Source organism: Salvia splendens, chromosome 6 (assembly GCF_004379255.2).
Source record: "Salvia splendens isolate huo1 chromosome 6, SspV2, whole genome shotgun sequence".
Lineage (NCBI taxonomy): Eukaryota > Viridiplantae > Streptophyta > Magnoliopsida > Lamiales > Lamiaceae > Salvia > Salvia splendens.
This window is the reverse complement of record NC_056037.1, coordinates 26,279,650-26,305,274: the sequence shown is the minus strand read 5'-3', so window position 1 is coordinate 26,305,274 and position 25,625 is coordinate 26,279,650. Positions and strand designations below refer to the sequence as shown.

The window sequence follows — 25,625 nt, the reverse complement described above, 5'->3', positions numbered from 1 at the left end:
AATAAAAAAGAAATTTTTTTTCTTAAACGTATAACCCAAACACGACCCGACCCAACCCGTTATCTTCGTGTTCTTATTGGGTCCACCCTATAAGGACCCAAATTCTGAACGTGCGTGTTCGTGTCGTGTTAATTTTGAGTCGGTCCGTGTCGTATCAAAAATTGTCAGCTCTAAACTTTGTGGGACGAATTAAAAAATAGTAAAATGAGATAAATTTTACGGGACAGAGGGAGTACCAAGTTCAAAAGTGGCTACGCCCACAGAAGAATAATAATAGTCCCTTCATCCAACTAAGTTGAGTTGTATCCTTTTTTGGAATGTCTCAACTAAGTTTAGTCTTTTCTTTTTTTTACAAAAAAATAACATTCAATCACTCTTACTTTATTACATCACTTACTTTACTCTATCTTTTTCTTTGTTACTCTATTCATTTCTCCTACTTTTAACATAATTTTTTAATTTCCATGTTCAAAAGTTTTGACTCAACTTAATTGTCCGGGACGTAGAAAGTATTATCTCCAATCCCAAAATAAGAACAAACACCAAAAAATCACAATTAAAGATATGAACCTTAGTGGGTCATCTCTATGCCCAGCAAATGGGAAAATAAAGCAACATACAAATGAGTGACCCAAAAGCGATAAAGCCCAAAACACAAGACAACATATTTAAGATAACAATCCCAAATACAAGAGTGTAAGAGTGTCCACAATAGAGGCAGGATAGTCACGTCACAGCTACAAAAACTTGTCTATCCAATCAACATGGCCACAAAAATTTGTCCATAATAACAAAAACTTGTCCAGCCCAATAACAGACATGCCACAGTCACAAATAACATTATTTTATCAATTATTGGTATATTTTAATTGGATTGAAATAAAATTAATTGGACAAAAATTATTAGAGATTGGAATGAAATGAAAAAAAATTGGGAATAGGTATTTATAGATAAAAATTAAAGAAATAAAAAAATTTAAAAAAATAGGGAAAATGACCTCCGCGGAACCTCCGTCCTGTCCGCCGCACGCCACATGGCTCCGCCCCGACCATCGCGGCTCCCCTCTGCCTTGCTATAGCCGCCGCGGCTCGTCCATTGTGGACACTCTAACAAAAGTCACTCACTCGACACCTAGGGACGGATCTATATGCACTCTACAAGGGGCAAATGCCCCACCTCAAAAAAAATTATTTGTGTTATTTTGATCACTATTTTTATTTTATTTTTAAATACCTTTATAAATGCCCCTTCTCAAAACCTTAAAATGTATTTGTATAGAATTTTGCCCCACTTACATAAAAATTCTGACTCCGTCCCTCTCGACACCAGATTATGAAGTTAGGTACCCCACACGGCCACACGTTCATCCTTATTAGCATCTTCATAATCGAGGCATTGACATAGTACATCATAAAATATGAGGATAGCATTGCAAGAATCTCAAAGAAATGACTGAATTTGGTTAAGAACAAGGCCAATTAGCTACCTAAATTCATTTCTTGTTACACCACAACCAAACAAATTAACAAAAATTGTGAAGAAAATCAAGATTTCTTGCAGCCTAATAAAATAAAGAAAATCCAACAACAATATATTTGACAAAATAAACAAATAATTACAAGAAAAACCCAAGAAAAATTCCATGCTTTCAATCTAGATTATACTATTACATTTCATCTAGATCTTCAAGCATATCAAACAGGTTCGAGGCGATGCCCTCGATCATGAGCGACGAAACAAAACTGTCGCCGTTTGGTAGATCGAACTCTTCCTGCTCGGTCACTTCGCCACTAAACTGGCCCGACTTTGTCGCTTCCTCCTCCTCTTCCTCCTCCGCTGCTGCAATAACATTTTGCGCTTTCACGGCCTCTCCTCGGCCGTAGGCCACGTGAGCGTCTTGCCCGGTGAGTTCTTGCACGAGTGCCCGGAATTCCAAGGCACTTGTCTCGAACTTGATAGGGTTTGTGATGTACACAACCTTTAGTGGCTGTTTTTTCTTGATTTTGTGTGCCTTTTTGGGGATTTTTTCCATTTTGTTTTTGAAGTTAGGAGAGGGGAGAGGGTGTTGGATTTGGATGATATATGGTAAGTTTGGATTTGAAACTATTGAAGGAGAAAGTGATGTGGGAAGTAGACGCAAGTTGTCTATCTTCATTTATTTATTTACTTTTTCCATTTTCTTTCTTTTTTCTTGTTTCTTGAAATGGAAGGACCACATATTTCATTTGCCTTGCGCCGCCGCTTCTTTAGATACTTAGTTATTATGTGGTGTATTAGTGAAGGAAAATAAATTTGTACGAGAGTATAAAAATAGTACCCCTTCGTCCACCAATAGGAGTTTCATGTTTTGACATGAATTTTAAAAAATATAAAGAAATATTGGTGGAAAAAGGAGATGAAATGTGAAATCTATTGTTATATACTCCTCTCTAGTAGAAACATATCATATTTTCTTTTTCATCCGTCCTACAGAAATAGTCTACTTTATCATTTATGAGTCTCACCATTCCCAACATAATTTCAACTACTTTTTCTCTTATTGATTACGCATTAAAACTTTTGTCAACTATAAATGGCATATTTCTATGGGACGGAGGAAGTAATAAACTGTGAAGTCTACCTACCCATATATACTAAAAGTGAACCGAGACTGCTAATGGCGGAAAAACTGAAATGATAAACCAGTATTCCTAATAGCGGATGGAGGGAGTGAGTAAAAACTCATTTTTTTATATAAATAAAGCTACTAATTGGCTCTACATGCTCAGTAAAAATAATGACGTACTACTGCCTTTATCCTCAAAAATAGACAATATTTGAAATGGTACGTGTTTTAATACACAATTAGTAAAATTATAAAGAGATAGAAAGAAAGTGTTTAGGGCATTGTAAGTGGAGAATGATACTCATCTTATTAGAGGAAAAAAAATTCGTTACGTAGAATTGACTTATTATTAAGGAATATCCCAAAGTGATAAATATGATACCCTCTGTTCCCAAAATACAAAACTAGTTTTTCCATTTTGGACCGTCCATTTGATAAAGTCTAAATAAGGAACATTTTAAACAAACATACACACAACTAATAATGTGGATCTCATAATCCTCAAACACTACTTCCATTATTTTTTTCTCCCTGTCTCTTACATTTTTTTATTTCTCTCATACATTACAAATTCCACATTAAAACCCGTATTATATACAATTTTGTTAATTTTGAAGGGATGGAGTAAGTATATTTTTACATGACAAGTGAAAAGTACTTCGTCTGTCCCAACTAAGTTGAGTTGTATTCTTTTTTGGGATGTCCTAACTAAGTTGAGTCATTTTCTTTTTTAAAAAAATAAAACATCAAATCATTCTTACTTTATTTCATCATTTATTTTACTCTCTCTTTATTTTTCTTAATTTATTTACCTTTCTTATTTTTCAACACAATTTCTCAATTTCCGTGTCTAAAAATTTTATCTCGATTTAGTTAAGACGAAGGAGTACTATATTAACGTCCATTAATAATGTGGTCCGTAGGCGGCTGAACGTGGCATATGGTCCCCCAAGATATTAAGCCATTGCCACGCGGCGAAGATTTATGGAATGAACTTTTACCGCTGGCGTCATCATATCTGTAGTCACTGACGTCACCTGCTTCGGCTACGTGGCTATGTTTCCACCCACTTATTTCTAGTACTAATGGGATGATTCTTAGAGCATCCACCTTCCTGATATTTGGCAAAAACACGGATGTACACCTGGACCCACTTTTATTACTTTTTTACTTCATTTACTTCTCTAAGAGCATAACACTCACATTCATACTCTTCCGCAATTATATGCTCAAAGTTGTCACCATTCTATTATTTAATTTAAATACTTCAATTACTAAAAATATATTAAAATATAAAAATTACATAATTAAATCTTAAAAAATAAAAATTACAAACTTAATATCCTAAAAATTAAAAATTACATAATTAAAATCCAAAAAAATAAAAATACATAATTAAAATCCTAAAAAATAAAAAATACATAATTAAAGGCTAAAAATATCCCGTGGAAGACTAGTCCTCCGACCATATCCCCAATGTTCTTCGGAGACCCCATATCATTGTCAAATGTGAATCAAGTTGCTCGGGGGTCATATTTGACCTATACTTCGGATGCACACGCACCTCCTGCCAAGCGCTGAGGTACTTGAATGGTTTGTAATTTAGGGATTGGTAGGTCACCAAGGCGGCACTGATGATGTCGAGCTCGCTCCTGTCGCTTCCCGCCGACCGCTCTTCCTGTAGGTAATACCCCTGGAACTTTTGGATTTCTTCGTTGGCTCTGAATATGGCATTGCGCACCATACTCTCATTGAGCTTGATGGTTCCAGCCGATCGGTTTTCATTGTACCGGCGAGAGACGCGCCACCAAAACCTATCCCCACTTTGGTTCGTGCCAACCTCCGGATCTTCGGAGATAATCACATAGGCTTTGAATAATTGATCCATCTCCGCCGGAGTGCACGGGGTGTGGACACCACGAGGAGTAGGAAGATGAGGAGTTTGAGAGTCGCCGCTCCCTCCCGATCTGGGTTTGGGTGCCCACCCGTATCGCCCATTGGGGGCATCTTGGTCGTCCACCGGGTAAGGCCTGTAGCCACCGAAACTTGAGACCATTGGGTTTGAGGAGGGGCCGAGAATTGCGTTTCCGGACTAGGGAATAGTTGTGAGCCGAACCATTCGTGGTTCTAACCGCGTGAGTCAGAGAGGTGATCGCCGGAGCCGGACATTTTTTTTGTAAGAGTGAAAGATTGAGAATTGATAAGAGAAGATGAGAGAATTTAGATGATAATTGTGTAGCGTGGTGTGAAATTTTTGTGTGGAAGAGGGGGTATTTATAGATGAAAATGTGAATTTTGGGGAAAAAATTGAAAAATAAATTAAAAGTTGGGAGAAAACGGATATAATTTATTGGGAAGTGGGAAAATATTTTTTTTATTTAATTTGGATTTTTTTAATTAAATCTGACTTTTTTAAAAAAAATGAAAATGCCAACGGCTTTGCCGTTGACCAATCCGGTGACGCCACGTTAGCTGCTCAGCGGCACGGACGTGCTCGATGCATCGAGCAGCGTCGTGCCAGCGGCAAGAGCACAGCGGCGGAAAGCACCCCGTCGCGCTAGCGGTACGGACGCCGTCCTTCCGGGAGAGCACCGCTGCGGATGCTCTTATATGCTCTTTTTCGTCGCATTATAAGTCTTAAACACATTTTCCTTTTTTATTTGTTTATTATAAACGTACATTTCTAAATATATAAATATCACTCTTTCTATTTTCTTTTTATTTTTTTATTTTACTTATAAAATAATATTCACTTCTTCCCATTACAAGTGATGGATTTTTTTAGACACGAAAATTAAGAAAATGATATATTAAATTAAAGTAGAGAGTAAAGTATGAGAGAGGAAAAAGTAAAAGAGATAAAGATAGAATAAAGTAAGAAAGAGAGAATAAAGTAAGAGAAATGGAACAAAGTAAGAGGTGGTTGAAGTTTTGTTTTTAGCTAAAAAAGGAAATTGATCACTTCTGGTGGGACAACTCAAAATAGAAAGTTGATCACTTCTGGTGGGACGGAGGGAGTACTACGTAAAATCTCATGTTCAATTATAATGGGTTTACTTGAAGTGGAACTGATGTGAATCCGGGTGTCCCAAAGAAGGATCGAAGAACCGGATTTGAGGACAAATCCTTTCGCAAAGAAGGAGAGGATGATGTGAATCGGGTATTCACAATCATAGGATACAACGACATTGAGGGCCATGGGTTGATTGGGGTCCGAGAACAAGGTGGAGACATGGCAAGGAGCCAATCCAGATTTGGAGGTCTGATTCAAACCAGAATTTGCCTTTTAAGATAAAGTCCAAATTCTCTCCTAAGACTTCCATTGTCTCCATCGTCAAAAGAGCTTCACGTGGATATCTTGCATGCCTCAATCGGAGTCCGGATGAGGAAGTTATGATCGCTTTAAGAAAGTTGCGCAACGCAGAACAAAACGCGCGGGCGGGCGTTTTTCCTCATGCAAAACACCCAGTCGGGCGTTTTTGTCGAGAGATCAGTTTTTGTCCAGAAACTTCGCTCGGGCGGGCGAAATGAACCTAGGGAAACGCCCGGTCGGGCATTTTGTCCGGGATGTGTCTTTTTTACCAAGAATTGATTTTTTTTCCTTTTTCACTTCTAGTATAAATAGACATGTTAGGGTTTTTCTTTGGCAGCTTTGAACATTTTTGTAAACCTACCAAAGACTCCATTGTGAGCATTCCTCTTCATCTTTGAAGATTTATCAAAATCCCTTGTGGTTGCATTTTAATCTATTGTCGGGCTTAGATTGAATGTTAAGGTATGCAATTCTAGTTCTTGTGTTGCTAGTTTTGTGGAGCCATTAGATTCTTGCTTTGGTGAAAGTTGCCTTGGGTTGTCTTCATTGTTTTGTAGAAGGTCCATAGGTTCCAAGCATCTATCTAAATCATAACACCTTCACCTTCTCCCTTTTCCACCATTTTTATTGTTTCATTTCTTGTTGGGTTTGTTTGGGTTATTGAAATATTTACAAGAGCAAGTCCGGAGCAAACATATGTGTCTTGAATCCTTAAGATTCACATTAGGAACGGATGGAGTATTTATTTTTTATGCTAATACTCTCTCCGTCACACAATAATTGTCATTTTTTTTTTCATTTCGCTCCGTCCCATAATAATTGTCACACTTCATTTTTAGCATAAATGGTAATAGGTCTCACATTCCACCTACTCATTTCACTCACATTTTATTATAAAACCAATATAAAAGAATGGGTCTCACATTTCACTAACTCATTTCACTCACATTGTATTATAAAACCAATATAAAAGAATGTGTCTCACATTCCACTAACTTTTCCAATCAATTTTTCTTTACCTTTCTTAAAACTCGTGCCTACAATAAGATGACAGTTATTGTGGGACGGAGGGATTACTATATTATATTTTATATGTCTGGTATTAAGATTCTCATTTGAGGTTCGGCGTGTCTTTTACAAAATTAATCCGTAGAAAGAAAAACATATGCAAAAAAATTGTGGAATGTGTAACTCATTTTTATATACTTTTCTTAGTTTCAAATAAATCTGAAACATTTATTTTTCATTTTTCAGAAGATGGTTTTATGTAGTGATATTTAGTGAGTTAAGTGAAGAGAGAGAAAGCGAGAAAAGTAGAGATGTCGTTTTCATTTTGCGAACGTTTCATTTTTAGTTGGACAACACAAAAGGAAAAATATTTTATTTTTAATGGGACAGGAGGAATATTAATTTTATAATATAATATTTGTGAAATGAGTTAGTAGAATATGAGGTCTGCCTACTATTTACAATAAAAGTGGGCTAAAATTGTAAATTATGACTCATAATAATAGAAACAAAGAACAATACTCCCTTCCGTCCCACCACAAGTGATCAACTTTTCATTTTCGGTTGTCCTACTACAAGTGATCAATTTTCTTTTCTAACAAAATGCAAAACTTTTCACAATTTCTTACTTTATTCTCTATCTCCTACTTTATTCACTCTTTCTTACTTCATTCTCTCTTACTTTTTACTCTCTCATACTTTATTTTCTCCACTTTAACTCAATATATGTCATTTTCTTAAATCTCGTGCCCAAAAGAAACCATCACTTGCGGTGGGACGGAGCATTTTTAATTCGGCACGAGATTTTATATAGTGTTGTTTTTTAGTAAAGTTGAAAGAATAAAGTACTATGCTAGAAGGAAAAAGCAGAGAGTTTCTATATTTAGAAATGTGTCATTTTGAGTGGGATATCCCAGAAAGTGTCACTTAGAATGGGATTTGGGGAGTAATTAAATAACGTTTTGCAATAATACGTTTTATTCTTTGTGAAAAAAGCATGATACTCACTTTGTCCGCATTTATAGTCTCATTTGTCTTTGTAGGTTGTCTCTGCTTTAAAGTTCCATTTACTTTATTCCATTTTAGGTAGGGGTGAGCAAAAAACCAGAAACTGAATATCCGAACTGAACCAAACCGAAATTTTAAAATTCGGTTCGATTTTTCGGTTTTTCGGTTCGGTTTTGAAAATACAAAAATTTCAGTTTTTCGGTTCGGTTCGGGTGAAGAAAAAAACCGAAAAACCGAATTATATATATATTCTATTAATTTAATATATTATATTATATATAATATATATTCTTTTAATATATTCTACTATATAATATATATTATATGTATTATTAATTTTATATTATATATAAATATTCTATTAGTATATATAAAATAAAATAAATTACATATATATATTAATATTTATTTTTTCTAGTTTTTGGATTTTTTTTCTTCTGATTTTTCGGTTTTTTAAGTTCGGTTTTCGATTTTTTGGTTTCGATTTTTCGGGTTCGGTTCAGTTTGGATTTTGAACTAAATTCAATTTTTTGATTTTGGCAAAAAACCGAACCGAAACCCGAATGCACACCTCTAATTTTAGGTAAGTGGACCCACCATTCAACTAAATCATTACACTCACATTCTATTATAAAACTAATATATAAGAGTGTAATTAACATTCTACTAATTCATTTTATCATTTTTTCTTTCACAAAGTCAAACAATTTATTAAAATTCATGCCGAGTCAAAATGGAACTATAAATAGCGGACGGATGGAGTATTGATTTTATTTTCGGTGATAGACAGGAAAAACTTGAGAAGTTAAATGGCAGATTGATGGGGGTATTGATTATATTTTCGTTGATAGAGAAAACTTGAGAAGTTAATATCATTCCTTCAACTATTAACATTTTTTTCATCTCACCAATAATATTCCTCCCATTCTATAAAAATAGACTAATTGAAGATAGGGGTTTTAATATTTAAATAGTAGTAAGGCACATAAATAATAGTACTCCCTTTGTTCCAAGGTAATTGACTCGTATTCTTTTTTGGTTTGTCCCGAGTTAGTTTAGTCATTTCATTTTTTGGTAAAAACTTTATTCCCTCTCTTACTTTGCTCTCTCTTCATCTCTCTTATTTTTTTCTCTCTTACTTTACTCTCTCCACTTTAACCTTTAACAAATCAATTTCTTAAATCTCGTGCTCAAAAGAAATGTCCCAACTACCTTGGACATTTCTTAATTTTATCTCCACTTTAACTATTTATCATGATTTTCCCAAATCCGATACGAAATTAAACGTCCGCTTAGGCTGGGACAGAGGGAGTGAAGTAGAAGAGGAGAAAAAGTATCTATAAATGGACAAAAACAATGTCCCAAGGTTTCATAATTATAAGTTGGCTAAAGCTAATAACTTCAAATGCAATTTTGCCATATAAATTTTGAACGTTTTCCCTTGCTACCATCATGAATATTACTACCTACTCCATTCTATAATAGTAGGTTAGAAAAGTTAATAGAATATGAGTCTAATATTATAATAAAATATGAGTTAAGTGGATTAATGCAATGTGTGACCTACATGTCATTTATGGTAAAAGTAAATAAGACTCTTACTGCAAGACAGATCAAAATGACAAAATGTGACTCTTATTGTAGCACGAACTGAAATGGCAAGGTAGTACAACAATCGTGAACTATTACGTCATGCTTTCAATGGTGTTCCTAGTCTAAATTCTCTACTACTCCCTCCCTCCAATACACTGTAGCTAAGTCATATTCCTTTCGGGGTGTTTTCGAGTTAGTAACTAAGTCATTTCCTTTCTTAGCAAAAAATAATACATTTCTTCTCTCGAACTTTATTCACTCTTTATTTCTCTACTTTTTTTCCTTTCTACTATTCTCTCTTTATTTAACTCACTTAAAACGATTTTTCTAAAATCTCGTGGCGAAAAGAAATGTCTCTACTACAAAGGGACGGAGGGAGAAGTAGAAAGCATCTGCTTCCTTATAGAATTGGGCTTAGACTTGGGCCGGGTCAAAACCGGTAAAAATAAGATAGTAAATGGGAGCACTCTATTTCCTAGGGAATGGCTTCTTAAAATCATTGAAGCAAGCAACCCAAAATGCCTGTTTTCGGCTAAGTGTAGCCAAAAAAAGTTGCAAAAATATAGCAATTCTTGAATCTAAGCAAAATAAGAAGTTATGCAAAATAGGAAGTCAAGAAATATGGTTTGCCTAGAGTTGAAGTTCATCTTCTACACAACGAAGACAAAGGGGAGCATAATTTTAGACGCCTATGTATAAGATGATCTACCAAGTAATCAAGATACACATACTTACCTGAGGGATACAAAAAATCCTACTTTCCGCTCCATTCAGCGCCATGCAAAAAAGTTCCTGTAGGCGATGGTAGGCTATAACCCGCCCACCTGCTCTGATCCCATTTCATGTAGTATATATGTACAGATGTGACGAGGATATTACTGGAAGATTCAGCGTCGGAGTTCAACCCTAATGCTGCTCGTGCTTCACACGTGCCTTCAGTATTCCGGGAAGTGGGGATGAGTTGGGAGGCCTACTTGAGATGCTTGACCCGGAAGGATGAGGTCCTTGAGTTCGGTAGCTAGTCACCATGCTGCAGCTCTCGCCTCCATCTGAAGGGATATTTTGGGCGGTGCCATTGTTTCTTGACTTTTCAGCGAATTTCATTGCCTTGAGGACATAGTTATCGTCGTGTAGCTCAAAGGGAGTGCTGCAGTTGAGATATAATTACCAAAATGTGACTTCACACCGCCCAACAATAGTGACATAATTGAGTCTCCTTACCTATTGAAATCAAAATGCACCAGTTGCATGTCTTCTGATATTTCCACCTCCACGGTAGCATGAGGACGAGTCTACAGTTTTACCAAATCAATGAGAAGCATTAGATTCGCTTAGAAAAACACACCTTTTGGAGGTACAAACATCTGCATCATCTAGCAGTTTTAGGGGAAAAAAACTACAAGCATCCTCATGGGTTTGAAAGAAAAGATAATGCAGCTCGGTCGAGTATAGTTCAAGTGCAGTAGTTTAGTCTTTCAGGAAACACCATTACGGGTTAGTTTGAGTTCAAGTGATGCCTCCCTAAAAGTCGTAAATATGAGTTAAACTTAGACCGAACAAAGAATGTAACTTTTCTTTGACTCAGTGGTTGGAAGGGATTTTGGCGGAAACTGATATAGCTACACTTCCAAAATATGCTCACTAGTAATGTTCGAATGCATGTACGATACCTATAAAGATAACTATCACTCTAACACCAGTTTCAGTTGTCTTTATTGTAAATCGCAAGCAAGAAAATCTCTGCAAAACATCACTTAACTCTACCTGGACCAATATAAAAGGCAATGCAACTCCACCAGTCGGAGTGTTTCCTGAACCATATAGTTGCTTATTGCGCTGTATGAGGTTTTGAAGGCCAACATACTGTAACAGAACATAGGGCATTAAAGAATTAGTTATAGGACTACTCAAGAATATATTATACACACACCATGAATCATAGCCACTTACTTGTTCCTCCAATTCTTCCAGATATGCTGCTTTCTTTTCAATTCGGCTTCGAACTCCAAGGCGTTCAGTCTGCAATCAATCAAACACCAACTGAGATTGGATTCACAGGAGTAGAAAATTACTCTGGCTTTGACATGATAAACGGGACGTGGAATGAGAGAAGGATGGTAAAAGGAACAGAGAACACTAACCTTCAGTTCTTCAATGTCGTCCAAACTAGTCCGGGGAAGACCCTTCCACTGGATATCCTTTTTATCTTTAGAGATTATATCCATTGCCATCAGCACATTCAAAGCATCATAAACCCTCCGGCGAATGTTTTTCTCATCATATTGTTGCTGCGACTATATTTCACAATCGGAATCAAGTATAGGTTTCAAAACCAATAAACACATATGGATCATGATTAAGTACCTGATCTGGAGATGCAAGACTATTGTTGGGATCAGAAAATTCGGCAACGAGCTCATCAGCCACCTAGCATTACATATTTTAAGTCAGATTAGATATTAAACATCTGCATACTTAATATTGGACTCAATACAATAAACCGATATCAAAAAGTGGATCCAGAATTGTTAAGAAAGAAAACAAATAGTAGCTACTATTAATTAAGAAAAATGGTGCTTCTGTAGCATAAGCAATAGGGAACGAAACGAACGGTATTTACTAACCAAAGATTGAATAGAAAAGATCAAACCTCGTTATATGTAGTTCTTCCTTTGCTTTCCACTTTCTCGCAAACTATCCACAAGAATGAAAAGTTAATACCATGTAATTTTTACTGATAGCATATTCCAAGACACTTACAATTCACTATTTCAAAGCACAAAGTCATGAAGAAGTCGCAGAACTTTCCACAAAGATAATGAATAAGAAAAACCAAAATTCTTCATTGTGTATATTAAGTTGCGTTAATCCTACACATTTGGCCCATGCCCCTTTCAATTTATCTTACATCTAAACTTTCAGAATAGAAAAAAGGAAGTCGCTGTATCTGATCCAATTGTGGGAACAGTAATAAGTCAAACAAGGTATCCTCAGCAATTTGGACAAAACTCTAAATACAGTATGTATGTGTGTGTGTATATTATATATAGGGGAGCACTAGTGTCCTTCCACCCTTAGAGTAATAACATACCACTAATATGGTCCCTTGGATCTTGAATTAGATGGCCTAGATTTCCCCTATACGAATTGCATGTGCGGCACGGATACGGATACGCGTATCAGTATCCGAAGGATACGGATACGCGGATACGGCTCTTTCCCAAACAACCCGATACGCGGATACGTTTTAACTATTTTTTTAATAAATAATAATAGTGCATAATAAATTACAAAATAGATATTCTAATGTTATTATACAAATAAAAATAATAAAATTACAAAATATTAAAAGCTAAAGTCAATTTCTTTTATGGTCGATTACACCACATCGATTTTTTGGTTATACTTATCCATATTACCAATAATATTGATCAAAATATTTATTTATAGTTACAAAATTAGACAAAGTTAATGGAGTAATAAATTGGCCCAAAAAATGAGCCCCAAATATACTCCTTTTCCATCGTGACTACTTCTTGCCCAATTCATTCTCCCATTTCCAATTTTCTTCAATCCCTAGTTGAGGCAATAGCGGCGCCTCCCCTTTCTTCTTCTTCTTCTTCTTCTTCATATCCGATTAACTGTCAATTTTGTTCCCAAATCGGATTGAAGTTCGTAAATTGAAAGTTGCGAAGTTCTTCGACAGAGATGGACGTTGATTTCGAAGAGGAGAACCTCAGATCTTTGCAGATAGAGGAGGATGAAGGCCCAATACGGCCCAGCTCGCGGATACGCCGAAGGATACGTATCGAATCTGAGGTTTCCCGGCCCAATACGGCCCAGCTCGCGGATACGCCCAGGATACGTATCGACGGTGTATCCGTTGCGTATCGGTATCGGATACGTATCCGATACGTGATACGGCAACAGGGTGGCGTATCGGTGTTATATAGATTACACCATTAAGAGTATTGCATTCCAGGGGTCAATTTTTCCACCTTGAAAAAATCGGTGGAATCATATATGGAAATCCCTATATTTAAGGCGGCATTAATTATATCAAATCTATACCAAAAATTGATAAAAGTTCATACGTCATGCATACTTTATAACGTTGTACTGTAATGTGTTGGTGTATATATTGCATGCTTTGTATCACTCATATGCGTCTGTTGGATCTTCTCTTCTCAGAAAATATCATGTACTAATGCAATATCAATTCCCGTGTACTGCATACTTTATATAACTCACATGTTTGTTTCATTTATATGACATGGATGAAATTCGATGTGTTTTTCTATCCAAATATCAGATTCTATGTAATACCGTATATATTATATGTTATAATGATAGTAAGTTCATGATTAATGCAATAACAAAGTATATGTAATGCAGAATGTCTAATGTTGCAATGCAATATGTTAGTGTATACAAAGCTTAACGAGTTTGTGTAACGCAAATTATATATTGTTTTGATGCAAATACTCTTGTGACGAAATAAGAAAATGCTATACTAATACTACCTCCGTCCCACTACAAGTGATGGATTTCTTTTGGACATGGGATTTAAGAAAATGATATATATTGAGTTAAGGTGGAGAGAGTAAAGTATGAAAGGAAGTAAGAGAGATAAAGAGAGAATAAAGTAAGAGAGGGTTGCAGATATTTTTTTTAGCTCAAAAAGGAAATTGATCACTTGTGGTGGGACGGAGGGAGTATTAATTAAGAACTTAATGTCATATCTATTGAAAATTAGGCAAAATCGACATTTACCTAGTTGAGAAATAATTATTGGTAAAAGTACTCCCTCCGGCCACCATAAGCGAGTCACTTTTCTTTTTTGGGTGGTCCCACCATAAGTGAGTCATTTCCCTTTTTAGCAAAAATAATATATTTCCTCACTCTTACTTTATTCGCTTACCTACTTTGTTCTCTCTTACTCCTCTACTTTTTTTCTCTCACACTTTACTCTCTCCATTTAACTCTTTAAATACCAATTTCATAAATCCCGTGTCCAAAACATGCGCCTCGCTTATGGCGGGACAGAGGGAGTCTGATTCAGAAATAACCAAAAATAACAATCATGTCTAAAATTTTCAAAAACGAGGCGAGCTTATGTGTAATGCAGATTACATATTGTTATGATCCAAATATATCTGTGAACGAAATAAGGTATTGTTATAATAATATTAATTAAGAAAATAATATCAAAAGGGAATAAAATCATTGCATACCGGAAATTATAGAAAGCGTAACTTAGATTACTTCCATACTTTCCATAAACAAATAGAAATTTAGATTACATAAATACCCTTTCTTATTAAATTTATATAATGATTGAAATTATTTATTGCCACATGGCAATTTCTAGTGTACTGGCTAAAAAAATCAAATGGCTTAAAATGGATATATGTTATTAATAAAATTAGTTATTTTTAAGCAATCTCGTATATACATATATGTGTTCGTGTGTGTGCACGAGCGCAGGAGAATACGCCTTAAACTTAATATTCTAAGCATACTAGCTAACTTTCAGTAATCATACTTATTAAGTACGCAAAAGAAGGAGATGTAAATAAATAGCAACCTTTCATGCTGAACTGACGAAGCCCACGACCACTCTTATCACCTCCAACTGCACGCTGTCCTCTCTTTTTCTTCCTGTTCCTGTTAAAATTACAGAAAGTTACAATTGCAGAGAGATAAACAGAACTATAGCAGGCTTTCAAACTCATTTTCTGGATTTTAATAAGATATCTCCAATTAAAAAGGGCATGCATCTCAGACTACGCCTGTTATACAATGTCTATCAGTTCCTTGTCTTACAAATATTCTTACCTCATCCCACCAAAACGACCATCAGCTAACACGATTGAAACCTTATTTACATAATCGACACATAACAATCATCTTTGAGTAACAGCATCAAATTCACAAAATGGCCTTTAGATCCAGTAGTCCTTCAAACTCATGTTATGGATGTTTAATATGACATCTCAAATAGAGAATGCCATGGATTACAAACTGTGCTCGGTGTTATCTTATAAATAACAATGTCTATCAGTTCATTGTCTTACTTCATCCCACCAAAACTACCACCAGCTAGGACAATAACATTATTTCACATGATTAAGTTCCCCAAACACTAGAAATCTCATACTAACGAAGTAGTCCTACATCGCATCAAAATCACATAAATAGCCTTATCTCCACCTTGAATAACACTCCCAAACAAGCAAGATCACCCTATTCACTTGAACCCTAGCCTAAAAAAACAGCAACCAATTCAAACTGCCAATAACCAACAAAATTCAATGCAAAAATCTACAAACCACAAACAAAAAGTAAGAGGGGTCAACGTCTCACCCAGCAGCCCCCTGAGACCCTGCATCATCTCCTTGGATATCAAGATTGTTCATCCGCATTATCGCACTATCGCTGACAGTAGTAGCCATAGCAGCCTCACTCCGGCTCGAAGGCGACCCCACACTACCGCTAGTTGACTTGGATTGACCGCCGGAGACGGTGGTGCCCCATGACCTGGTGGGTCCACCTAAACCCCCACTCCCTTTAGAAACCGTTGATGAGTTCTTAATCCCATCTTCTTGAGTACTACTGTTGCTGTTGCTATGATTCCCCATTTTCACACAGAAATTCACATCAAAATCAAGCCAGACCCAAAATAATCCCAACGAATTCACCCAATTCCGCCCGTGAAAAAAAAAGGTATCGAATTTAAGACATCAGATGAAAATTGGGCGGAAAAAAACAATAGGTTTTAGGAGAAATTCAGCACAGATTATGGTTTCAACAACAATTGGGAACAACTCCAGATAAAATTGGGCAAAATTAGTAAAGTCAGCCGATAAATTTCTATAAATTAGGGGTTTTTCCAAGTGACCCACGAGAGAACTCCACTAGAAAATGAATTTCGGAAGACAATCACACAAGCAAGGAAAAATCTTTACCACGAAGCGGTTTTTCACTGTATTGAAAAATATAAAAGGGTTTCGATTCGAAGGCGAAATGAGCTATTTTAAGTCGTGCGATGCTGTTGTGATTTTCAGTTCCTGAAAACCTAGATACACAGATTATTATAAATAAAATAAAGCTTGTGGAAATTTGTTCATTCTTTTAGAGCATCCGTAGCGGTGAGCAGAATCCATCCGCAGCGGTGAGCAGAAGGTCGTCCGTCCGTTGGCGCTGGCGCGGCGCTGCTCTTAGTTAAGAGCACGTCCGTGCCAGTGAGCAGCTGACCTGGCGGCTCCTGTTTAGCCAACGGCATTTTCGTTGGAAATTCATTTTTTTAAATCGAAAATAATACCAAAAATTTAAAAAAAAAATATTTTCAGATTCCCAAAAATATGGCCGTTTTTTTACCGTTTTTCTGGTATTTTTTATTTTATTTTTATTCCCAAAATCATCTATAAATACACACATTCATCATCCATTATTCACATCAAATCATCTCCCATTCATCTCTCATTCATATTTTTTCATACAACTTATCTACATCTTCCTTTCTCACTCAAACTCTCTCAAATGGATTTCACCCATCTCATTGCGGAAGCGGAGCGCGAAGAACAAGAATACTACGAACAATATTGTGCCGCCTATGAAGCATATGTCGCCGCGAATACCCCCGCCCCTCCTCCGAGACGGGTTCTTTTTGCGCAACGTCAAGAGTCCGCTCGGAAAGACGTCGAAAGAGCTTTTGGGGTCCTTCAAGCCCGATTCAATATTGTGAAGGCCCCGTCTCGGCTGTGGTACGTGAAAAATATCACTGACATCATGTACACGTGTATTATCTTGCACAACATGATTATAGCTGACGAAGGACCGATGGCGGCTAGCTTTTACGACGAGGATGAAGCCGGAAGCTCAACCGCGAGGTCTCCCCACGCCGAGGTGTGCATACGACGGTGGGCGAGAGGATAGAAACAAGGAACACAATGCGCGATACCCGAGCCCACATTGAGCTACAAGAAGACCTAATCAAACACATTTGGGTGAAATTCGGCCACGAGTAGTGGATTTTTTTAATTTTATGAATTAAATTATGTAATTTTTAATTTTTAGGATTTTAATTATGTACTTTTTTAAATTTTAGGGTTTTAATTATGTAATTTTTATTTTTTTTTGTAATTTGTAATAGTATTCCGGATATTTTTAATGCATTTTAATTTTATGGAATTGTTTTTATTTAAATTGAATAATAGAATGGTGGGACCCTTGAGCTTGTCCTTGCGGAAGAGCACGGATGTGGGTGTTGTGCTCTTGCCTAAGAGCATGGAGTAAAAGTGGTTCCGCCCGGACGGATGCCCGCCGTTGGCAAGAGCACGGACATCCCGACAGACTTCCCGAAAACACATCCTGCCACATCATAAGGACATCCCATTGCACCGCCACGTCATAAGGACATCCCACTGCACAATGGCGGACATCCCGAAGGACATCCACAATAATAAAAATTCACAAATTCACCAAATTAAACAATTTACAGAATTAAACTATTTACGGAATTAAAATTTCGACATGAATACGGAGAAAATGCAACCACTTTATTTAAAACAAAAAAAACATAATTATTACAAAAAAATACTTAGTTAAAAAAACAACCTCAAGCTTCGACAAATGCGGCCCCCGTCTCACTCCTCGTCATCCCCGCCGCCAGTCCCGTCATGCCCGTGGCCGGTCCCGACATCACTCACGGGCAGGGATGGCATCCCCAAATCGCGCTGCATACTGTCGATGACATCCTTCAGCATCAACTTGTATAAGGGGTCAGTCGCTGCATACCACTTCTCCATGGTGTGTATCAGGGTCTCATGCTGCTGTATGCGGGCGAGTGAGAGGAGCTCGGGATCGATCTGGGAAGGAGGTGCCGATTGGACCTCGGGGACCCGCTGGCGCTTCCCCTTGCCATCCGCATCGCAGTCTTTTGCCCAACAGGGGGACGGCAGCGGGAAGACGATTGAGGGGTCGGAAACTCTGCCTCGGCGTTAGGGAGTTCGTGGGAACGGCACTGCTGCTGTACTCCCCGGAGGCGTTGATCTTCGTCCGCCATTTGGGGTTGGGTCATCATCGGCGCCATTCCGGGCATCATCCCGGACATCGGTGCACTTCCGCCGGCATTTCCCCCAACTCTAATGGGAAAAGTTGGCGTTTGTGACTCGCACGTGGCGGGGGAATCACTATCGTGGTGCTCCATTTATCTTCAAAAGAAATAAAAGTAGAGAGAGAGAAACTCGTTAAAACAAGTGGTGCGAATGAAATGAAGTTCAACGAGCCGTATATATAGAGTTTTTTTTTTAATTAAAAATCGGGACGTCCATCGTGGCACCGCAATGGCGGACGTCACTACGAACGTCCCCAGAATACCGCAGAACTCCGGTGTTCGCAACGCACGTCCGCGTCCGCCTCCCTGCTGCATAATGGCGGACGCCCCGAACGGACTTCCGGCATGCCGGTCGGACGTCCGCCGTTGCAGATGCTCTTACTGCTATTACTCCGTTCATTTAACTGGTTTTCGACAATTTGGGAAAACAAAAAGGGTTATTTTAAATAGAGTAAACTTATAAACACGTGACATTTTTAGTTTTGCATAAAAATAGTGTTTTTATTTTTATTTTTAGTATTTTTGTACCTCGCGATAAAAATAATCTAGGTGTACCTTTTTGGCCGGGAAAAGTATTTTTAGAAACTTCAATTAAACGGTACCAAACATATAATTTCTTTTTTCTTCATTTTTCTTCATTTTTTTTCAAGTGTTTTATCTTTTTTTTCTTTTTACTTTTTTTTTCTTTCTTTTATAAAATAATTTCCGTTGGGAGGTGGACCCAATGGCGAAGCCGAATTTTATGTTGGGGACATTAAATCTTGGATATTTTTCGATGTTAGTTTCGCCAAAAGATACTAGAACATATGTGATAGAAAATTGCAATAAATATGGATAAATTGTGAGAAAGATTAAAAGATGTGTAATAAATACTTCTTCATATTTTTTTTAATATAATAAGAATGACTTTCGATTCATTTTACTTATTAGCTTCATCCATCCTTCACTAACTGTCATATTATTGTTGGGCACAAATTTTAAAAATGAAAGAAAAAGTAAGAAAGAGTATTAAAAAATGAAATGACTTATTTAGCTTGGGACATCCAAAAAAGTATATAAATCACTTAACAATGGACAAAATGAGTATATTATATGATATATTTACATTTGATCTTACTTTATATTATATGATATATTTAAACATTAAATCTTTATCGGAGTATAAATATTTACTTATCAAAAATTTCAATTTTTACCAAATAAGTCAATATGTAGAATATTCTATTTCATCATATAATACAAATCTATAATATACTATAGAAGTACATAATAATATAACTAAAAAAGATTATTATGCAAAACAATAGAAATCTAAACTGAAAAACAAAGACAAAACTATTAGATAAGTCAACACGTAGAATATTTAATTTATTATTATTATTATATAAATCTACAAGATAGAATTTTGTAAATAATAATACTACTCCATGTGCAAAAGAATATTTTACAAATTTTTTTTGATAATTACCATGGGTATTCACTTGCGAGCTTAGTGACTATTTTCTGCGTTGATTTGTACGCAATTCAATAAGTGGGACAACTAGGCATGCACATGGTTCAATAATTTTCCGGAATCGGCGGTTCACGGTTCAAAATTTCATTGAATCTGAACCGGTGCGCCAAGGTTCTAGGCGGTTCCGGTTCCGGTTCAAAAATCGGCGGTTCATGAGGAGGTTCAAAACTGCCAGTTCGGCGGTTCAATTTTTATTTAATTTTTTTAGTCTTTATTTCAACGAGACTACAAGTCACAACTTATAGTAACAATTTACACTTAATGTTGAACTTGAGCGTTTGAGTTGGAAGAGAGTGTATTGGATGATTCTCTTTTAAAGCTACATTTGTTTAAAAAATTAACCTCTATATAAAGGAGGAAATTGCAACTGATGTCAAGAGGGCTCGAACTCGGCACCTCATACAATAATGTCTAAGCTCATTGTCGCTAGGACAAAAGCTCTGGACCTCTTTTATAGCTACATGTTCTTGGATGTGTTGCTCTTTCTTTCAATGTGGGATAAAAGTCATCATTTGTAACTATATGATAGATTTTCATCATCTTTGTTTATATCTTGACTATCTTTTATTATTAGAGCATCCACAGTGGGGCGGAGGATAGCCCGCCCGATGCATCCTCCGCCCTATCGTCCGCCACTGTAGGTGGGCAGACGATGCTCCTCCTATCCTCCGCACCCTATCCATCGTCCGCGCCCTATCAGCCAATTTTCGCATCCTCCAGCATATCTTCCGCCCCATTGCGGGGGTCCGGACGATAGGTCCGGACGATGCAACACATTTTCCTTTTTTTATATTTTTTTATATTTTCTTCAATATATATCACCATTTTTTTTACTTCATTTCACATCTTTCATTCCACTCTCTTCCCCATCTCAATTTTCCCCTAAATTCAAGAATGAATTCCGACGCAAACATAAAATATAAAAAAATAAAAAATAAATACTAACAATAGAGTTTGCCTTTAATTTTTGGTATTTTTATATTTATTTGATTATGGTATTAAGTGATTCACATGTTAAACAAACAATTGCATATAAGAACACACATAAATCATGCTTAAGGAATTAAAACCCTAATTCATGATATTCTACGGTTCAGGATTACCGAACAGATTCTCCGAAGAATCGACGATTGCTTGCGCCTTCTCCACGTGATGTTCTTCATAATCAACCACGAACATTCTAATCTGTACCCCGAACTCAGATAATGACTTTTGGGTGGGAAAAACTTGTTAGAATAAAAAAGGGTTTGACTAAAAAGAAGACAGAGTATCAGTTCTGTCAAATACCGATTTTTCGTCCACTCCCAGAGGGGAGCACGAAAATTATGTGTTAATTTACATTAAATCTCCTTTCTAATATCATCTTATATAGAGTTATGATGGGCCAGATTAGGGATTCATGGAGGTTGGACTTGAGCCAAACCTGTTGGAGTTTTACTAATTAAATTGAACCCCAACAAGTCCAATAGAATATTATTATCATCCACTATAGTATAATAATATTGACTGCCAGTCCAATCTCAAATTACGAGTAATCTGAGTTTTACCTCTTTAATTTATTATTTCTCATGTTTAAGATATGAATATCCATTAATTAATTTAAATCTGCTATTTGACTTTAATTAATTAATATATTTTTTTCAAGGGTTGTCTAATTCAAAATCTTTATTTATTATTCTGGAATAAATTCCAACCGGCCGAGTTTTTGAATAATAAAACATTTTTCAACAACTCTTGAGGATATTACCAAACTGGACTCACCCAGCACATAATTCATTGCAATAACAATATTAGTATCTCTAGACATTGATCACCACTACCCAAGATACAGGATTCTTGAATTACGAAAAATCTGCAACATTTGATAAATCAAAGTAGTGCATAATCAATATCGTATGCTCAACTTTATGTCAACAATGATTAAGAAATAACAATCACCGAGACCTCGTCTTTTAGTAATAGCAAGAAAGATTTATCTCAACTCTTAGATCCTTCAGTGCTATACCACATCAGTGTCGTTTATTTCCTAAGGTAAGAAAACATGCGGACCGACACTGCAACTTTTCACGACAGGTAGTCAATCTAGGTTGTGAAATTCTATTTCTCTTCTACAAAGGACCGACTGCGTCACCTTTTGTGAACCTTGTTCACAACTAGTCTACTATGTAGAAGAATTAGATATATTTGCTTCTTATACATTTAAATGTTTGAGAAACATCTTATGAATGCATAAACAAACACCAATGCGATAAAACTGCTTCTTCTCGCCTTGGGTTAAAAGTGGATTGTAGAGTATATTGTATACAAACAATTCTGTCCTTGCACATGCTCAAAATATGCTTTTCAATGTACCAATCATAATAGTATGTCATTAATGAAACACAGACGAATTAAATCTTAGATCAAACGCTATACATGGATGATAAGAACTACCCAAACAATAGTTCTTGAACAACAACCAAATCAGTTCAAATATTTACGATCATGATATATAGTGAATTCTCTTTCGGATAAACCCTCTGAAAGAAGAAGGAATGGTGACATTAACTCATTTCACTCATAATTACTCCCCCCGTCCCACTTAAGATGACACGTTTTCCATTTTAGTTTGTCCCAAGTAAGATGTGACATTTCCTTTTTTGGAAACTTTCTCTCTCCAATTAATACATCCAACCACTTTTTCCCACTCCAATTAAAATATTCATCTCTCTTTATCTCTCTATTTTAATACTTACACCTACATTTTCTCTCTCCAATTAAATACATTAACCAATAACTCCTAAAATCCCGTGCCGGCTAAGAAATGTGTCATTTTAGCCGGGACGGAGGGAGTTTTATAAAATCTAACATACATAAAAGGAAAGTTTTGGGGATAATAACATAAATGTCATTGGTTGGGAATATAAAAATTTTTTAATACTCTTCCGTCTCCTAAAAATAGGAACTTTTGAAACGGCACGAGTTTTAAGAGAAAGATAGAAAGAAAAGTGAGTTGGTGGAGAATGGATCACACCTTATTAAAGAGAAAGAGATTTTCTAAAATATAAAGTTTCAAGTTTTAGGTGACGGGCCAAAAAGGAAATAGATTTCGTTTCTAAGAGATCGACTGTCGATAGGCGCCTATTGCGGGCCAACCGACGATAAAACTGCTGATCAAAAACGATTTGTGATTTTTTTTGTTTATTATACCCTCTATAAATACACTCTTTTTTTCTTCATTTTACCCCTAAGTCCATTCTCTTTTTCTCATCTACATATTTCTCTCTCTAAAAATGAATCTCGGCAGTTGGCCTAGCCCGACAAAACCCGATGGAACACCCATGTTCTAGGTATTTTTTTGCGTTGTAATTTAAAAAAAATAAGTATGTTTTGGTTTTGCTTTTAATTTGTTTCATTTTTGTTTTTAATTCATTTGATAACATAAAATTTTTAAAAAGATACAAATAGTGGTGACGTGAAAAATGGAGATAGACAGATTTATAGGGCGGACTAGTCTAGCGGAAGGGATCACCTCATATATTTGCATACTACATTTTATAATACACTACTAAATATTTGACAAGTGTATCCCATTTTATGGTAAAAAAGTTATTACTAAAAATTATTTCCTTCACTTTCTTATTACCATATTTTAATCAAAGTAGTTTTGTTATTTCATGCACTTTTGCTTATTATATTTAATCAAAGAAGTTACGTAACTGTTGTTAAAAATATTTAATAAGTCAAACTTTATTTACTTCATAATATTTATATAAAAAGATTAAATATTCATGTATTCCAAAAAATTTAAAAATTTATTTATTACTATTTATTTTCTAATTTTATTGAGATTATATAATTTTTAATATCTGTAAATGATGTCGATTTTATATAAAAATGTAATATACTAGAATTTGACCAAATTTCATATTTTATATAGCTATTGTCGAAATACAAAATAATATACAAAATATAGTACTCCATAAAAATAATTGCAAAATTTTAATTAATTAAAAAAAAGTTTGACATAATTGGTTGATTCTAGTATAATGAGACCGGATTTAAAAAAATATAGTCAACTAATTATGTCAACTTTTTTAACTTAATAAAATTTTACAATTATTTTTATAGAATATATATTTATATTATTTATATTAAGATAATAGCTATATAAAACATAAAATTTGGTCAAGCTTTAGTTTATTTTATATAAGAGAGACGTTCTTTTTATATAAATCTTTTTAAAAAGTAAATAATCATAATAAAATAAAATAAAAAATAAAAGGGAAATTTTGACATTTTTATATTTTTTAGAATACGTAAATGTACACTCTTTTATATAAATCTTTTTAAAAAAGTAAAATTTGACCTATAATATTATTTTAAGAGTTAACAAAATTATTTTGATTAAATATGGTAGCAAGAAAGTGAAGGAAATAATTTTTAGAAATAACTTTTTTAAGCATTAATTAGGATCCACTTGTCAACTATTTAATGGTATATTATAAAATATAGTATGCAAATGTATGAGGTAATCCCTTCCGCTATTCTAGGGGTATGAGTTGGAAGATACAATGTGGCGTGGTGGGAATAAAATGGAGATGGACTAATTTATAAAGCAGGTTTATCTTCCACCATTGTGAATGGCCTAAATATAATTGGAACTAGTTATGAATTATAGAAATAGAGTAAGAGCATCCACAATGGGGCACCTATAGCCCACCCTATAATCCGTCACGTTAGCATTTTATCCTCCGCCCCATTCACTTGCAATGGGGTGCCTTATAGCCCGCCCTATCTTTGTTAACTACTCCATCCGTCCCACGTTACTTGAAGCGTTTCTTTTCGGTACGGGATTTAAGAAAGTTGTATTAGTGAGTTAAATAAAGTAGATAAGAGAATAAAGTAAGAGAAAAAACAGAGAGTAAAGTAAAAGAATAAATAAAGTAGGTGACATTTGATGTTTTGTTTTCAGAAAAAAAAAAGAAATGACTCAAGTAACTTTGGATAACCCAAAATGGAATACGACTCAAGTAACTTGGGATGAAGGGAGTATAATATTGTATTTAGTTTTTAATTTTTATGCTTGCAATTATGTTAATTAGCAAAATAAATATAAAAACACCACAAATTAAAGGCAAACCATTCATTTACTTGATTAAAAAAAATAAGTTACTACAATAGGAAGAGTGGAAATAAAAAAACAAGTGTCGGGACTCATTCTTCAATTTGAAGAGAAATTGAGATGGGGGAAGACAGTGGAGTGAAAGGTGTGAAATGAAGTAAAAATGTAGTGATATATAAAAGAAATAAAAAAAATAAAAAAATGAAAAAGCGTGCTATCCTCTGGACCTATTGTCCTGACCCCCGCAATGGGGCGGATGATAGGCCGGATGATGCAAAAATCGGCCGATCGTCCACGGAGGATGGGGGTATCGGGCAGGCTATATCCTCCGCCCCATTGTAAATGCTCTAAACACACCAAAC

At 35.6% G+C, this 25,625-nt stretch overlaps 2 protein-coding genes across 3 annotated transcripts; both read right to left on the bottom strand.

The window, feature by feature from the left end:
* Window positions 1-1,571: 1,571 nt before the first annotated feature.
* On the bottom strand, window positions 1,572-2,171 carry LOC121807227 (sigma factor binding protein 2, chloroplastic-like). Its single transcript, XM_042207444.1, has one exon. It carries the CDS (start codon window positions 2,154-2,156, stop codon window positions 1,668-1,670), a length of 489 nt encoding a protein of 162 aa, XP_042063378.1. The 5' UTR covers window positions 2,157-2,171; the 3' UTR covers window positions 1,572-1,667.
* A 7,936-nt stretch (window positions 2,172-10,107) lies between these two features.
* On the bottom strand, window positions 10,108-16,604 carry LOC121808584 (transcription factor-like protein DPB). 2 transcript variants are annotated; one of them, XM_042209143.1, is made up of 9 exons: window positions 15,895-16,604; window positions 15,116-15,195; window positions 12,179-12,222; window positions 11,893-11,955; window positions 11,670-11,822; window positions 11,479-11,547; window positions 11,293-11,391; window positions 10,750-10,820; window positions 10,108-10,675 (listed from the first exon to the last, which is right to left on the bottom strand). In XM_042209143.1, exons 1-9 carry the CDS (start codon window positions 16,167-16,169, stop codon window positions 10,435-10,437), a joined length of 1,095 nt encoding a protein of 364 aa, XP_042065077.1. In that variant the 5' UTR covers window positions 16,170-16,604; the 3' UTR covers window positions 10,108-10,434. The 2 variants fall into 2 exon arrangements, with proteins under 2 accessions (XP_042065077.1, XP_042065078.1); XM_042209144.1 differs by having other exon boundaries at window positions 11,670-11,816.
* Between the last annotated feature and the right edge of the window lie 9,021 nt (window positions 16,605-25,625).

Excerpts from the sequence above, each read along its gene's own strand:
- LOC121808584 (XM_042209143.1), bottom strand. The coding sequence starts at position 16,169 with ATGGGGAATCATAGCAACAGCAACAGTAGTACTCAAGAAGATGGGATT. Across the intron at positions 15,196-15,894 it reads GGGTCTCAGGGGGCTGCTGG|GAACAGGAAGAAAAAGAGAG; the intron begins GTGAGACGTTGA and ends TAATTTTAACAG. Across the intron at positions 12,223-15,115 it reads TCGTCAGTTCAGCATGAAAG|TTTGCGAGAAAGTGGAAAGC; the intron begins GTTGCTATTTAT and ends TCTTGTGGATAG.
- LOC121807227 (XM_042207444.1), bottom strand. The coding sequence starts at position 2,156 with ATGAAGATAGACAACTTGCGTCTACTTCCCACATCACTTTCTCCTTCA.